General features: G+C 33.7%; 1 protein-coding gene across 1 annotated transcript; it reads right to left on the minus strand.

Moving 5' to 3' along the window:
- Positions 1-324: 324 nt before the first annotated feature.
- On the minus strand, positions 325-17,492 carry LOC111060858 (tryptophan--tRNA ligase, mitochondrial). Its single transcript, XM_039437506.1, has 8 exons — positions 17,261-17,492; positions 16,555-16,719; positions 14,468-14,566; positions 11,735-11,898; positions 10,070-10,191; positions 7,218-7,336; positions 3,256-3,407; positions 325-616 (listed from the first exon to the last, which is right to left on the minus strand). The coding sequence occupies exons 1-8, from the start codon at positions 17,348-17,350 to the stop codon at positions 376-378; spliced, it is 1,152 nt and encodes a 383-aa protein (XP_039293440.1). The 5' UTR covers positions 17,351-17,492; the 3' UTR covers positions 325-375.
- Between the last annotated feature and the right edge of the window lie 381 nt (positions 17,493-17,873).

Consider the following 17,873-nt stretch of genomic DNA (forward strand, 5'->3'; position numbering starts at 1 on the left):
TTGGACGTAGAGTTCCGAATAATCTCATTTTATTCAGAATTTTATAGTCTTGGAAAAAGGTGAGAGCAATTTTTTCTGGCAGATAACAAGATTTTGGCAGAAATAGCTGAAAACTGGAAAATGAGCCGAAAATACGAGGTTTTTTGGGCCATCCTGTATCAAGCACAAGGAAATTTCGCATGAAGAAATTGGTTCTGGACTTCTTTTAAGTACCCAAATAATATAATAAAAAATAAGAACTACAATATAAATTGCAAGCACATCCCCTTTTTTATGTCTATTGACTGGACTATTGAATTAACAGTGGAATTTGAAACATAAACGCCTATACCATGACATATATTTTTCTACGCTATCTTTTCTCTAAGATTGAGCCTAACTAGGCGTCTTATTGCTATCCCTAAGCATTTCCTTAGCGAGTTGCGGGAGATGCTTTATATCAAGTCCAACTTTGTCGATGACGTCACGCCAGGTCAACTCGGCATAGAAGGACGCCCTCTCAGCGCCTCGCTCCAGAGTCTCCTGTAGGAAATCGGGCGAATGTTGCAGACGCTCGATCTCCTCGCGAATCGGTTTCAGCCGCGCGATCAGGGCGTCCGATACTTCTTGTTTGTATCTGAAACATGTCAACATTGGATTAAAACCTTATATTCTAATAAAGGGTATTCCAATAGGGCTACTTGATTTGTTAATTCAAAAATCTGGTGTGGCGCACTCACACAACTTTCCTTGCCGTTATGAAAATTGATCACCTGACGCTAGTGTCCACGCGCATCTCAAGTCTACTATTCTGAGTTAAGATCTGAGCCAGCTGGTGACAGGACAATAGCGCAGCAGACACGAAGTCTGCCATCTCTTCATAGTGAATGATTTAATAGAATCAACACTTGCCAACAGTTTGCAATTGAATAATCTTATTATCTCGATTTCGAGCTTATTTTCAATTTTAGGTGAATATGTTTCTTAACATTAATTGTAGAGATTTTTATGCTCAATCTTTTCCACTTAAAATTGTTTGTTTTATTCTAATTATATTTTAGATTGTGATTTGGTGTAGAAATTTGAATGGACATAACCTATAATATTTGGACAATTTAAAACTAAATTAGGAAATTGAAGAAGTTTTAGGCAATAGCCTGTTTTTCTTTTCCGATTCTTGTATTTTTTTGCTAACCTTATAAATAAATAAATATCTAAATTCCATATTGAATCTCAATCTCTATTAAAACTGATTATTTATTTAGATACAATGAGCCATATGAATAGAGTTGAGCTTTTGCTTATAATTCTAAATTATGGAGCATTTGCTTCACTTTCTATAAATAAACGTGAGCAAAACCTTTTGCTCATGCTCATCAGAAAACTAGTTTGAGCATTTGCTCAAAAGTAGAAGCTTATAATCAAAATTGTATGAATAAACTAGAGCATTTGCTCAACTTTTGAAGCAAATGCTTCAAAAAAGGTGAGTCTAGTCTAGAGCAGCTTTTCACCTTTTGCTCATAGTAGAATGGCTCAACAAATACTCGTATAAGGAAGAGGAAACTATACCAGATACGATCACAACCAATAGTTGAGAACTATAAAACTCTTTTTAGATTCAACAATGATATATATATATATATATAATATATATATATATATATATATATATATATATATGGAGACACAAATGATATATAATGACACAATGATATATATATCATTGTTGAATCTAAAAAGAGTTTTATAGTTCTCAACTATTGGTTGTGATCGTATCTGGTATAGTTTCCTCTTCCTTATACGAGGAAACCTCGAACTCGAACCTCGGTGATATATATATATATATATCACCATTTTTCCTACAAAAGATAGATAATATAAAGATAGTCATAAAAAAATAGGAATAGGCATTTAAAAAGATGAGAGTGTAGACGATTATAAGAAGGCTATTGATATTATAAGATTATGCTGAAGATGATTTATTATAGAGATGACATTTTTTCACTCTATTATTTCAAAATTCTTAACTCAACTAACCTAAAACTCAATTCATAAATAGGAAACAGAGCAGACGACGCAAACACAAGCGATGTCTCCTACTTGCATATTTAACGCTTACGTAAGGCTATAGAAACAAAGTAAGGCCACATAGGCGAATCAGCTGATGAAAAATTTTTAAAATACGTGAGCATTTGTTCCAAGTGTTCAGGAGCATAAGGTAAAGCTTATTCATATAAAATGAGCAAATGCTTATGCATTACGTTGAAAGATTAATGAATGAATGAATATAATCTTCTTCTTCTTCCTTTATCGGGTTAGGCATTACTGCCTGTTCCGAACCTCTGTGTCTCCAAAGTCAATATTATAATAATAAATAATAATGATAACATCATACTACTTCGGACTATGTGTAACCTTATCTAATTTTTTTTTTAATTTGGAGAGAAATAGCACCTTATTTTTTCTCTCCCTATCATGTTGATGATGTACTTATTGAATGAATCAATAAAGAATAAGGATGAATAATAATAATACTAGTACTTCTGTGAACAGTAGACCTCACGCAGTTTTCTCATCCACAAGTATCTGATGCCACCTGTTCTAGTTGATTCAGTTGAATCTCAATTCACAGTTGAATCATAATTTACTCTTAAAAACTGTTATTTGTTTTCTCCAAGATCAAAAACTCACTCATGTTAATAAACTCAGTTCACGTTTAAATGTGTTTCCCATATGATGTTTTATCATGAAAAATATTGAAACCCTACCTTACCTTATAGAAATAGACACGGCCAGACATCTGTGTAATGCATCCTATAAAAAATCCACTTGTCAGCTGATTGATTATGAATAATATTCTATATTCTGATTGATCCTATCTTCAAAGTGATAACCACTTATATAGTGATATCAGAGTATGGAGGAATTTATTTTCATATTATCCTTAAAATGCAAAATTTCAAAAAAAAACTTGTGTATACATCGACGCGCAGTTGAAAAAGGAATATTCCTGCCAAATCTCATCGAATTCTATCAACGCGTTTGGCCGTAATCGCGTTATATACAGATAGACAAAAGCAAATCGAGTTGAAACAAAGACCTTACTACGTTCGGTCAATTATTCAAAGATTTAATAAGTGCACTTATAAGTGCATAGATACTGAAAATGAATTCTAATTCATTTGAATAATTGAACAATTGCCATTTAAAACGCTTCCTTTAGTTGGGTTCACGTTATAACAGGAAGAAGAAGAAGAAAGAGTTTTGCGCACTAACCGTCCAGTATCTATTCCGCTAGCCTCGCTACAAATCTCCTCACAAGTCCTCCCCGAAGCGAGCGAGTGGAGCAGCACTAAATTGCTGACCGCTGGCCTTTTCTCCGGCTCATAAGTCACTGTCGACGTGTGATCAGTCACCGCCTTCTTCACCTTCAATCAAAACGATGCAGTTAATTATTTAGTTTGTCGAAAATCATTACAGATGAATAATCAAACTTACATCACAGACTATATAGTGAGGTCGATAATCATTACATAGTTATACTAATCATAAAATAGTTGGTCAAAATTCATTACGGATAAAATCAAACTTGCATTATAGACTATTAATACAGAGTTGGTAGAAATTTTGGAAACAGCTTAAACCCGGTCCAGACGCTTAAGTTTAGCTTCAGTCTTTTGCTCAAGCAAAAGTCGGAGCATGTAAGTCGTTGCGTCTGGACGGTAAAACGGATCGGACGGTCTTCAAGCTTAAGTCGTCAAACTTAAAATGTATCGGCCGGGAATCTTTTTCCATCAAACCGTCCGTCTTTTGCCTATCCACCAAAACCTAAATCGCGTAAAAATGTAGATAGAGAAATTGTGATTTCAGATTCGGATTCAGCGCCCTAAAATTAATAAAATTCCTCGCGAGTACTTGAAAATAAGCAAGTTTTTTTTATTGGTTGTATATAATGCCATTTAACCCTTTTTTCTTTCTTGATTCTCATGATACTCTCAGAATTTGATGTTGATATTATTATTTACTATCATGATATATTAAGATGTACTATATTGTTGATAAGAATACTATCTACAAAATTTCAATCCATTTACAATCACTGTGTCTCGAGATATGACATATAAACAAAACCATTTAGCGATTAACAGTAATAATTTTGTCATTACGTTGTTAAATATAGCATTATCCAGTTGAATCAGCGAAAAAATACGATATAATTATTACTCATCTACCGGATATATGTCAACCGTAGGCAATTAGACTCAATAAACCATATCACGATTCATATTGAAGTGACACATAACCTAGCTACATTTGGACTGTTGTAAAAATTAGAATTGGAACCGTTTTGGGCGTAAGTTAGCCTGTGGTACTTTTAAGTTGTATAATTCTGAATGATTGAATAAATAAATAAATAACATATCATGAACTGAGCTTGTGAGCACAAAAATAGGAAAACGGACGACATAAGACGGATGCGTGTGGATGCAATTTTACATCCGTCTTTTGCTTGAACCAAACGATCCTTCTTTAGCAAAAGACTGATGGTAAACTTGAGCGTCTAGACCCGGCTTTAATGTTTCTTTTACAAGGAAAATTTCTCGATAGATCAGATTGGGGATATAGACAGAAAAGTTTTTCAATTCTAATAGGATCCCCATCATATAGTTAAATTTCACTTGTAAAATAAATATTAAGGTGTTTCCATAATTTTCACCAACCCTGTATAGTGGGGTCCACATTGTAATGGCAGTTTGTTTGTTTGTTTGTTTGTTTTTAATAACTTCCCAGAGACTCTTAACAGAGTATGAGAATTGTCAAAAAAAAAATGCTTGAAAACATTACTTTCAATAAGAAAAAATACACATGACACATACTCATATACATACATACACATACACATAAACATATCAACACACAAAGGGCCCCTCCCTACACATATATTCCTGTGTGGTATAAAATACACCTTCCATCAATAACTCTTTTAACTTCCTTCCGAATAAATTGAAATCTTTTTTCATATCATCATGAAGCTTTCTAAAAAATTTAAGACCCATATATGTTGGCTTCTTTTCAAAAAGAGCTGTCCTATGGTACATGGAAGCAAAGTCTCCTCTATTTCTGGTTTGATACCTGTGGGAATCACTATTTCTAGCCGAAGCCTTATTTCTCCTGAAGTACATAATCACCTCATAAATGTAAAGAGGGAACGGTGAAAATGCCTAGCTCCTTGAAATGATTCCTGCAAGATTCGAGAGGCATAATTCCTTCTATTGACCGTATAGCTTTTTTCTGCAGCCTGAAAACTCTCTCCAAATTCTGACAGGACCCACCCAAACAACAATGGCATAGCGAATATGTGACATAATTAGGGAATGGAAGACTGCCATTGTCAGTTTGGAATCATTTAACCTTCTAATCTGTCTGAGTGCAAAAACAACTGAGGAGATTCTATTACAAAGCTGATTAATATAGTAATCCCATGATAAATACTCGTCTAAAGCTACCCCTAGGAACTTAACAAAAAGAGGCTTGTCAACATTTGTATTATTTACCTGGACATTAATATTATGTGTTGGCCTAGAGTTATTCTTATGTCTAAACATTGGTGTTGCTATCCTTGTCTATCATTCGACAAATCAGATAGCGCTATCACATCGTTATGCCACATCGTTTTCATAAAATAGAAGCTGAGTATAAATAATTAGTAAGTTAGTTACCTTTTCGACTATGACCTCGGGAGTGTCGGTGAGTTGAATGCGCGACTTGGCATCCGCATGCGACTTGGACATCTTGCGTTGCGGCTCACGCAGGCTGCGGACCCGGTTGCGTTCATCGCCTGCGGCACAAAAATTACAAAATATCTGATAGAGACTTTCAAAAGTTATCCCCAATGATTCACAAGTCCCATTATGTTCATACAATCAGTCAGAATTACACAAATTCCAGAAAAGTACTACACGCTCAAGCCCAAAACCAATACCTACTATTACTTCAGGCCTCACAACTAATTAATGACGTCATAACATGTAGATTGATTCTTCCTAGATCATAGTAGTTTCTACTAGCTTATCAATGTAACTTTTGTTACTGTATCGATTTTTTATTGGATGGCATTCTATCTTAATTTCAGATTAAAGACATTTGTATTTCAATGAATAGAAATTTTATTAAAATAAAGACACTTTATTCCACAAATGCAATAATTTATCCATAATTTCAGATTGATAGACATAGGCCTACTCGATTCAGTGATAGAGCTAGCTATTGATAAATTCATCTCAATCAAAAATACTTAATAATAGCCTGTATCAGAATTGAAGGAGAGGTAAATCAAAGATAAACCAAATTTGATGTAACTCTTTATTAGGAAAGAGGCTCCCACAAACTTTATCACAATAAATCTGTGATACACATAAACATATCAACACACAAAGGGCCCCTCCCTACACATATATTCCTGTGTGGTATAAAATACACCTCCATCAATAACTCTTTTAACTTCCTTCCGAATAATTGAGATCTTCAAAGTTTTTCATATCATCATGAAGCTTTCTAAAAAATTTAAGACCCATATATGTTGGCTTCTTTTCAAAAAGAGCTGTCCTATGGTACATGGAAGCAAAGTCTCCTCTATTTCTGGTTTGATACCTGTGGGAATCACTATTTCTAGCCGAAGCCTTATTTCTCCTGAAGTACATAATCACCTCATAAATGTAAAGAGGGAACGGTGAAAATGCCTAGCTCCTTGAAATGATTCCTGCAAGATTCGAGAGGCATAATTCCTTCTATTGACCGTATAGCTTTTTTCTGCAGCCTGAAAACTCTCTCCAAATTCTGACAGGACCCACCCAAACAACAATGGCATAGCGAATATGTGACATAATTAGGGAATGGAAGACTGCCATTGTCAGTTTGGAATCATTTAACCTTCTAATCTGTCTGAGTGCAAAAACAACTGAGGAGATTCTATTACAAAGCTGATTAATATAGTAATCCCATGATAAATACTCGTCTAAAGCTACCCCTAGGAACTTAACAAAAAGAGGCTTGTCAACATTTGTATTATTTACCTGGACATTAATATTATGTGTTGGCCTAGAGTTATTCTTATGTCTAAACATTGGTGTTGCTATCCTTGTCTATCATTCGACAAATCAGATAGCGCTATCACATCGTTATGCCACATCGTTTTCATAAAATAGAAGCTGAGTATAAATAATTAGTAAGTTAGTTACCTTTTCGACTATGACCTCGGGAGTGTCGGTGAGTTGAATGCGCGACTTGGCATCCGCATGCGACTTGGACATCTTGCGTTGCGGCTCACGCAGGCTGCGGACCCGGTTGCGTTCATCGCCTGCGGCACAAAAATTACAAAATATCTGATAGAGACTTTCAAAAGTTATCCCCAATGATTCACAAGTCCCATTATGTTCATACAATCAGTCAGAATTACACAAATTCCAGAAAAGTACTACACGCTCAAGCCCAAAACCAATACCTACTATTACTTCAGGCCTCACAACTAATTAATGACGTCATAACATGTAGATTGATTCTTCCTAGATCATAGTAGTTTCTACTAGCTTATCAATGTAACTTTTGTTACTGTATCGATTTTTTATTGGATGGCATTCTATCTTAATTTCAGATTAAAGACATTTGTATTTCAATGAATATAAATTTTATTAAAATAAAGACACTTTATTCCACAAATGCAATAATTTATCCATAATTTCAGATTGATAGACATAGGCCTACTCGATTCAGTGATAGAGCTAGCTATTGATAAATTCATCTCAATCAAAAATACTTAATAATAGCCTGTATCAGAATTGAAGGAGAGGTAAATCAAAGATAAACCAAATTTGATGTAACTCTTTATTAGGAAAGAGGCTCCCACAAACTTTATCACAATAAATCTGTGATACAAAGAAACCCATCAGGAAACTGTTTTTCAGTTGGGTGAAACCTTTAATATTATGATGTTATGGACAGTTCCAACACTTTGCATTCACATTTTAACTTATTAGTTCAAAAGTTTTTTCACACACTTTAATTAAATTTCACTGTTTTTCCACACTCTAATTACGCTGTTATTTCACATTTTATTTACACTGTCATTTCACATTTTATTTACACTGTTATTTCACATTTTATTTACACTGTTCTTTCACACTTTATTTACACTGTTCTTCTACACTTCATGTAAACCGTTGTTTTGTAGAATTGAAGTTCTTTCTTCTTATCGCTCGTATCCATTTTCGTTTCAAAGTTTCATCTTTCGAAAAATAAAATACCGTACGGAAACTTTTGGAGTCTTGTTATAATTCCCACGACAATTAGGTACACAACAGTATCCCATGATTTAAAACCCCAAATTCATTAAATTCATTATTACTTTCACAAACGAATATTAGAAGAATGATAAACAAACATATTCATTAAAATGGAAGACCGTGAAAATTGTATTTGTAATTCCAATTTTGTCGATTACCATATCAGATGTGATAACAAGCATCGGCGCTTTTATTTCGCTTGCTTACCGCCAGTAGATCATGGATCTACATGTGATGACGTCATAGTTTATTAGATATCAGTTGTGGGGCCTGAAGTAATAGTAGATATTGCCAAAACGGTTCCAATTTAAATAATCCACAAATAATCCACAAATAAATCCATAATAAATAGTCATAGACCATTATTATTAATATTAATTGTATCTATGACTAGTAGTTCTGTGAACAGTAGACCTCACGCAGTATTCTCATCCACAAGTACCTGATTGAAACTATAGACCTTATGAAAATACAGCAATAGACTGGCTTCTCCACACATCTGTGTAATCACTTGTCAGCTGATTTATGATGAATAATTCTATAGTCTGATTTTTACTCTAATATTGGCGTATGAAGGAGGCTCCTTTTTCCTTTTATATTATCCTTGAAATGCAAAATTTCCAAAAACCTTGTATATACGTCGACGCGCAATTAAAAAAGGAACATACCTGTCAAATTTCATGAAAATCTATTACCGCGTTTCGCCGTAAATGCGCAACATATGAACATTTAAACATTCAAGCATTCAAACATTAAGAGAAATGCCAAACCGTCGACTTGAATCTTAGAACTCACTTCGCTCTGTCAATAATACTACCCGTTCAAAAACATCGAACACCTTGAAAATGTATCTTTCCATCAACGTTGTAGACAGTTGCAGCCAGACCTGATAACAGCGCTCACACTCACATTCCGGGACGACACGTCATGGTACGATAGGACAGAAAGCTCTATGTTTATTTAGGATTTTTTCTAGACACTTTAAATTGATAAATTATTTATTAATTTTTGAGAAAACATAACAACAAGTCAATGTAACTTACTGAGCGTGAGGTCTACTGTTCACAGAGCTAGTACAATTGATTGCCTTTATAAGAAGCGGAGAACTGAAAAACTACAAATGTACACTATAATTGTAAATAGAATTGAAAAGTCAGTAAAATATAATTGTAAATATATTTTTCCTACAGTTACGTTGAAAAGTGGCCATTGCTGCACTGATTACAGAACGCAAAGAATCACTTTTCCGCTCTAGTGCGGGAAAAATTTTTCCTGCACTCCAGATTTGCAACATGGCAACGCAGAATAGTTAGTAGGTTATATGGAGCACCAGTGCAGCAAAATCAAAATGAAGTTGGTAACAGTGACTGTGATATAGTGTTGTGGTGCACGTTATAATAATAGTAAGGACAACGAGGACAGCGACATCAGTGACAGCCGCCTTCATTCATTTACTACTACATTATTCAATTTGACAATAAATTAAGGTTTTTATTAATAATAAAATTACACAGAAAAACATTTGATGGATTTCAGGCAATTTTACCCATAATTAGATTCTTACTTTTCATATTCAATGGTAACTGTAGGAAAAATTTAATGTGAAATACGTGCGCAAAGTTCCTCTGCTGCACTCAAGATGACATTCCGCCCTCGCCTACGGCTCGGGCGTAAACGTTTCTTTCGGTGCAGCAAACTGTCACTTTGCGCACTAGTTGCACAAATAACTATATTGTCTTTGGTATACTCACTAGCCATGATTGTCTGGGGGATGGGAAAAGTGACTCCGAACCGATTATTAAATTGTCTGGCAAGAGTTTGTGCGATTTGCATATGCTGCTCCTGGTCTTCTCCCACGGGAACATGTGTGGATCTAGAAAATGGGAATATTACAAAATTTGCATACTGGAAAATGGAGACGTCATTCGAGTATCACTATAAGTGTCGTTGGAATTTTAGAATTAAGCAAGGATTTTCAGTAGCAGGATTTTATACAGAATATTTAAATCGTTTAAGTTATTTATGAAAGGCCTCTTGTCACTTGAAGTTGATTTTTTTAGCAGCTGAAAAAATGTCTCTTCTATTAATCCATTATTGATAATAATTGCAGTTTTTTCCAATTTTGAGCATCAGTTTAATTACATTCATGTACATTCTGCTCACAGAATATCAAATCAATTTCTCACATAATTATAAACAATTTAAAATACTGAAATGAGGCCTATCACAAATTAATATGTAATTTGAGATATACAAATAAAATATATTTGAGATAGAATTGATCAACATTAATAATAATTAATATTTTATCAGATATTATATAATTGAGTAACTTGAATCACAGGTTCCTACTGTAGGAGGCGGTGGTAACAGAACATTGGCAACTATGTCCCATTATTTCCACTGATTATAATGTGAATCACATTATAGATAGTCTTGAACAAGACGACAGCTATTTTGAACAAAGCAAAAGGCGTATAGCGCTGTGCGTTTATTTATTTATAACATGTTTACAGATACTTAACTCAAGGAAAGACACAACAGGTTTATGCCCACAACTCTTCTTTTCCAAATTAATACTGGGCTTTTAGGATGTGATTATCAAAGTAAAATGGTAATCTTACCTATAGAACGGTATGTCGGCGGCCTGGGAAACGGATACTATAGGTGGGCGCACACAGATCGTCATCGGACGGACAGCACGCATCGGACGATCCGATGACAATCTGTGTGCGCCTACCTTAATGGCCGGTTTCCGAGCTCGGGATTTAGCTAAGTTCTAGACTTTAAACAGCTGGAGTCAAAAAATTGGCTTTCCAAAACGGGGCTTAGTCGCAGTTTATATTTTCTCATTTCTCTAATTGGAAACGTTTTTCCTTGATAAAATTAAATATTCCTAAATAATTCAAAATAGCTGAAACTTTACACTATTTTCTCTTTATTTTATTTTCAATTTTCTAGTTTTCGAAATTTAATTCAAACGTGACTATGACAATGACTACGACTACGCCTCGTTTTGGAAAGCCAATTTTCTGACTCCAGCTGTTTAAAGTCTAGAACTTGGCCAAATCCCGAGTTCGGAAACCGGCCATTAGTATCCGTCTCCCAGGCCGCCGACATACTGCTCTATAGGTAAGATTACCATTTTCATTTCATTTCATTTGTTGTATAAAGCACTATAATCATAATAATATATTATAGAATATATCATTTATTATGACATTGGAGGAAAAACTAGGCTGAGCCTGTTCTATTTTACTTTGATAATCACATCCTAAAATCCCAGTATTAATTTGGAAAAGAACAGTTGTGGGCATAAACCTGTTGTGTCTTTCCTTGTGCCCCAAGAGGTCTTCTCTAAATTACATTATTTAATACTTAGGAAATTAATTATCAAAATAGTATGGTAATCGTACCTGTACAGCAGTATATCAGCGGCCTGCAGCACGGGGTAGATGAATAGGCCCAGAGGTACATCTTTGAGATCGGCAGATTTCTCCTTGTATTGAGGCAAGTGGGAGAGGCGGGCCATTGTGCTCAGGGAACTTAGTACCCAGAACAGTTCAGTGTGTTGGTGCACCTGACAAAAATATAAAAAAACTCAATTCAAATAAATCAACAAACAAATACATCCTCAAAAGCAAATACAATATTGAAAACACAAATTTAAATATTGTCAACCACTTTTTATTATTATAAATTATTGTAATATATACATAACCTGGTTTCGTGGCTTTTCCAGCCACATCTTCAGCTGTTTGTTTACAACTACTGTCTACTCAAGAGAAAATGGCTGAGGAGGAGGTAAAAGTAAATACGTATGGCTTTTGTTGGTGGAGAGTCCCTTGCGGGAAGGTCCCACCGCCTGAATATATAATTTAAGCCGTCAATGGGGCCTTACAACTGTCATACTTCAGCCGGGACCGACAGTTTAACGTGCCCATCCGAGAACACGGGAGTGATCTGGTTAAAAAACTTGTGGTTTTGAGAGGATTTGAACCCGGGATCTCTATGCTGCTATGCAAGCACTCTATCCACTAGACCACGGATCACTCCGGAGGAAGTGTCTTCTCCTGAGTAGACAGTAGTTGTAAGCAAACAGCTGAAGATGTGACTGGTAAAGCCACGAAACCACGTTCTGTATATTATATTATAATAATTTATAATTATAAAAAGTGGTTGACAATATTTAAATTTGCGTTTTCATTATGGAAAAGTACCACAACATCACTCACAAAACAACTGTAGGGTTAAAATACAATATTGTTTCACCTGACAAAAAATTAAAACTTTGATCAAACTTTATTCAATTAAAATAAACAAACAAATACATCCCAAAAAATAAATAGCTTACAATATGTTTTTATAATTTGAGTTCCCTATAGGCAACCCTGTGTGGGAATCTAAGCTAATCGAATTGAATATTATAGTCTGTATTGTGAGCTAATTTAATTGAACAATTGCCTTTACTAAAGGCGAATTTGGCACTCTCTGCTATACAAACCTTTACATTTCATACAAGAAAAATGTAGAGGATTGTGTGGCAGAGAGAATATAGAGTTGTGTTTTGGTATAGTGATATATAGAGGTTTACAACATTACTTCATGTTTATTCTTGACAGATCATTTATGAATAGTGAATGAATTGAATTGGATAGGATGAAGTATATTCCACAAAAAGTAAATGAAGTATATTCCACAAAAAGTAATTGAAAAATGTTCCAAGGTTCTCCCAAAAGGACTATACTACCAGCTACCTACATTGAGTTGGATTGAAACATCATGATAATTATATTTCACATTAACTCAAGTAATTTGATGGGGACTCTTGATAGATTGATTTAAAAAAAAAACTGAAATTGTCTCAAATAAAATAAAAAGGGTATTGGTAATTCTTTGTAATAGATATTTCACATACATTTATTCTAAAAAAATACATATTTGAGGACACTATGAATGGAATTACAGACCTCAAAGGCCTCGCATTTGAGATATTGTCCTCAAAGCACATCAAGAAAACAATTAGGAAAATATATAATAATTTAGAAAAACCTCAACAATAAACCTTATAATATGTTTGGAATAGTGAAAAATTGAAGTTCTAAGAAACATTTATCTTAGACCATACATCCTGATTGAAAATGACAGAATACTTGCAATAGAGGAATTTATGTTGTAAATTTCAACCACAGAATGAGGAAACTCCTTTTTTACTGGGGTAACTGATAACCTTGATTTGTGACGTTTATAGAATTTGAATGAAGAGGAAGAATAGAATTAAATGATAAAACTCTATATTAGGTGAAGTTGAGACTTGAAAGCCTTCCTTAACACTCAACTTTGATATGAATCTGTTTAAGAATGGAGATTCTATTAGATTCTACATATTTATTTTCTGTTCTGAATATCTTAATTGTTCATTAGTTTTCATTATAATGTAGTGATAGTATGCAATGGGTCTTGCAAGACCTGGCAATACATTGTTTTTTGTGATGAAGAATCAATTATCAATCAGATAAAGAAATTAGAAGCAGCTTTATTAGAAATTATAATTTTCTAATTAACTTTATTACTTTATAACTTTATTAATTTGAAATTTTATTACTGTATTGTACAGCAATTTAAAAAAATGATTTATTACAAGATTGGAGGACTTCCAGAAGATGAGCAGTGTCATAAATTTGTAAGACTCAACTTTAATTGTTAGTTTTAAAAATTCCTAAAAACTCAATTTTCACAAATGAAATTTACAGTTGGTCAATTTCAAAAGGATATGAAATACCAGAGCGATATACCAAGATTTTTATCTAGGCTACTGTGGAATAAAACATGTATGAGACGTCAATTTCAGATAGTAAAAAGACGCATATCAATGAATCATCGAAATTAAGATATTTATACGATCAATTCGATAAGGTTATATTAGGATGTCAGTGATTAGTATCGATATAGTGATTAGTATTGCACAATAGGAAAGCATCTCTGAATTATTATGCAACCGCCATTTTTTATAGTGAGATTCACTGTTACTGTAAGTACTAATTGAATAGGAAGCAATTATGTTACTCTTACGAGATATGTTGACAGTTTTAAGTGAGTCACACTACATGAATTCTATATTTTATAAATGAAATTATTTAAAAAAATACCTTTGATTGTTGAAAAATAATACTTTTCTTAGGATCGATTCCACACGCTATCAATGTGGCAGTCATCAGCAGTATATTTGCCCTCAGCTCCATTGGATCCTATAACAAATACAAATGAATTATCTATTTAGTTACGAGGTAAAAGAAAAGAAAATTGTTTATAAGTTATCTGAATATTGCTGCGGGCTACATCAAACTCCTTCGAGGTACGCGGTATCTCTTCTTCAAAATATCTCATGTGAATCTGGAATATATTTGACCGAACGTAGTGAGGTCTATGTTTCAATTCGACTTGCTTTTGTCTGTCTGTATGTAACGCGATTACGGCCAAACGCGTTGATAGAATTCAATGAGATTTGGCAGGGATATTCCTTTTTCAACTGCGCATCGATGTATACACAAGGTTTTTTGAAATTTTGCATTTTAAGGATAATATGAAGATAAAAGGAATTCCTACATACTCTGATATCACTTTATATACTTTGAAGATAGGATCAATCAGACTATAGAATTATTCATAATCAATCAGCTGACAAGTGGATGATTATTCATTACATGCATTACACAGATGTCTGGCCGTGTCTGACAACATAAGTGAGTTTTGGATCTTGGAGAAGACAAATAACAGTTTTTAAGAGTAAAATTATGATTCAACTGGATCAACTAGAACAGGTGACATCAGATACTTGTGGATGAAAAAACTACGTGAGGTCTACTGTTCACAGAACTAGTAGTATCATAAATTGAATATAAATGAAACATTCAATATAGTATTAATAAATAACTCATTTACTAGTACTTTTGTGAACAGTAGACCTCACGCAATATTCTCATCCACAAGTACCTGATTAAAACTGTAGACCTTATGGAAATACAGCAATAGACTGGCTTCTCCACACATCTGTGTAATCACTTGTCAGCTGATTTATGATGAATATTCCTATAGTCTGATTTTTACTCTAATATTGGCGTATGAAGGAGGCTCCTTTTTCTTTTTATATTATCCTTGAAATGCAAAATTTACAAAGACCTTGTATATACGTCGACGCGCAGTTAAAAAAAGGAACATACCTGTCAAATTTCATGAAAATCCATTACCGCGTTTCGCCGTAAATGCGCAACATATAAACATTTGAACATTAAGAGAAATGCCAAATCGTCGACTTGAGTCTTAGACCTCACATCGCTCGGTCAATTATTAAATGAAAATCCAAATTAAATGCTGTAATTTCCATCTGTAGACCCATTTATTAGTTAAATAGTACACAACTATTCATTATAGGGGGAGGACCAACAGGCACAGCTCAAAACTGTTCCTAAATTTTAATTCACATACTAGTCTAGTCTTGTGGTTTCTCCAGTTTATGAAATTTCATGTGATATGAACAAATGTGTTGAAATAGCTTTGATGTTCCTTTTTTAATTGCGCGTCGACTTATATTCAAGGTTTTTTTGGAAATTTTGCATTTCAAGGATAATATAAAGGAAAAAGGAGCCTCCTTCATATGCCAATAAAGAGTAAAAATCAGACCATAGATTATTCATCACAAATCCTACAATGTGATTACACAGATGTGTGGAGAAGCCAGTCTATTGCTGTATTTCTATAAGGTCTATAGTTTCAATCAGGTACTTGTGGATGAGAATAGGTACTGCGTATGGTCTACTGTTCACAGAACTAGTAGTATCATAAATTGAATATAAATGAAACATTCAATATAGTAATATAAATAACTCATTTATTAATTATTATTAACGAAGATCCAAATAAAATGCTGCAATTTCCATTTGTAGACTCATTTATTAGTTAAATAATACAAACTATTCATTATACCTGTAGGGACGACTACAGGCACAGCTCAGAACCTGTTCCTGAATTTTATTCACATACTAGTCTAGAATTTGTGGTTTCTCCACTTTTATAAAATTTCATGTGATATAAACAATTGGTTGAAATAGCATTTGTTGTTTCATTTGTCAGTATATTGATTAATTTCAGTGTAGGCTATGATTAAATCTATTGATACAAAGGGAAGAGCACTGGAATTGCAATAACCAACATGATCAAGTAAAGAATTATACAATACCTGAGGCAGAGTAATAGAATGCAAGTCAACTATACTGTAGATTGTACGATTTCCTTCATCCTGTAAAGCAACCCATTTTTCAATTGCACCAAAGTAATTTCCAATATGGATGGCACCCGTTGGTTGAACACCAGAAAATATCCTTGTTTCCCATTTTTCTTCTTTCTGAAAATAAAATAGCATGTCAATTTCTATCATGCATAAATTACAGTAAGTTACTGCAATAATAGTAGTAGAAATACCTAAAAATAGCTTATTAAGTAATGCTTTTAAAATAACCGCCACCCCATGCATATTCTGAATTTTTTCTATTTTGAATTGACGTGCCATCCATGTTGATGTTCTAGAGTATTTTGGAAAAACAATATGCAACACTGTAGCCTACTAAAATAACAGAGACAAGCCTCCAAGTCATTAAAATATTCAAGACAATATCTTTGGATGAATAAACTCAGAATCTACAGAATTATTGTCAACTTCATAATTTGTCCAATTTAATTGTCTTTATAGAATAAATTAAGATAGAGACACGCCTTATCAAGTTTTATAACCTAACATTCTTAACTTTTCTATAGAAGTTATTGCTAGCATAAAAGAGAAATAAAAAGGAATTAGGAACCATCATAGATAATTAGTGCTACATTTTAATAAATTCATTATTATTAGAGATTAAATAATTTTTCAATTAAAAACTTACTGTACCTACCTCAACAGTAGAAAAACACCGGGAGCTGAATGACCTGTTTTTGAAGACATTTTGTAGAGTCCTTCCTACTGAAGATATGAATTTGGACATTGTAAACGTTCAAATCTATAACTTATCATTTATTAAATATAGACAATGTGAAATATATAGAAAAGCGTAATAAACATCCATAAACTACAGAGAATCTACAACATAAACCGTAGGAGCTGAAGAGCTGAAGATCAATGATGTCATAACCTAAAAATTCCACCAGCTGTTTCAGTTCGATACTTTACCTCGATGGATCCGAGCATCGATTTTGTTATCGATATATCTGATCGACTATCAATATTCTTAATCGAGTATCGAGACTTCTAGCACATCACAAGAAAATCCCTGAATAGCCAGTAATCCAAGGATTTTCTCGGGGTGTGTTAGCTATAATATCAAAAGCAATATTATAACTGATACAATAATATAGTTGGCGATTCAATTCTCTTTTTCATTAACCTTCTTACTCACTTCCTCCTCCTCTTACATCTTCTAATCCTCCATCTCTTCCTTCTTCTCATTCTCCTCTACTCCTTCTTTTCTTTTAATCCTCCTCCTTTTCCTCATACTCCCCTAGTAAGAT

This window comes from Nilaparvata lugens, chromosome 11, assembly GCF_014356525.2.
Source record: "Nilaparvata lugens isolate BPH chromosome 11, ASM1435652v1, whole genome shotgun sequence".
Lineage (NCBI taxonomy): Eukaryota > Metazoa > Arthropoda > Insecta > Hemiptera > Delphacidae > Nilaparvata > Nilaparvata lugens.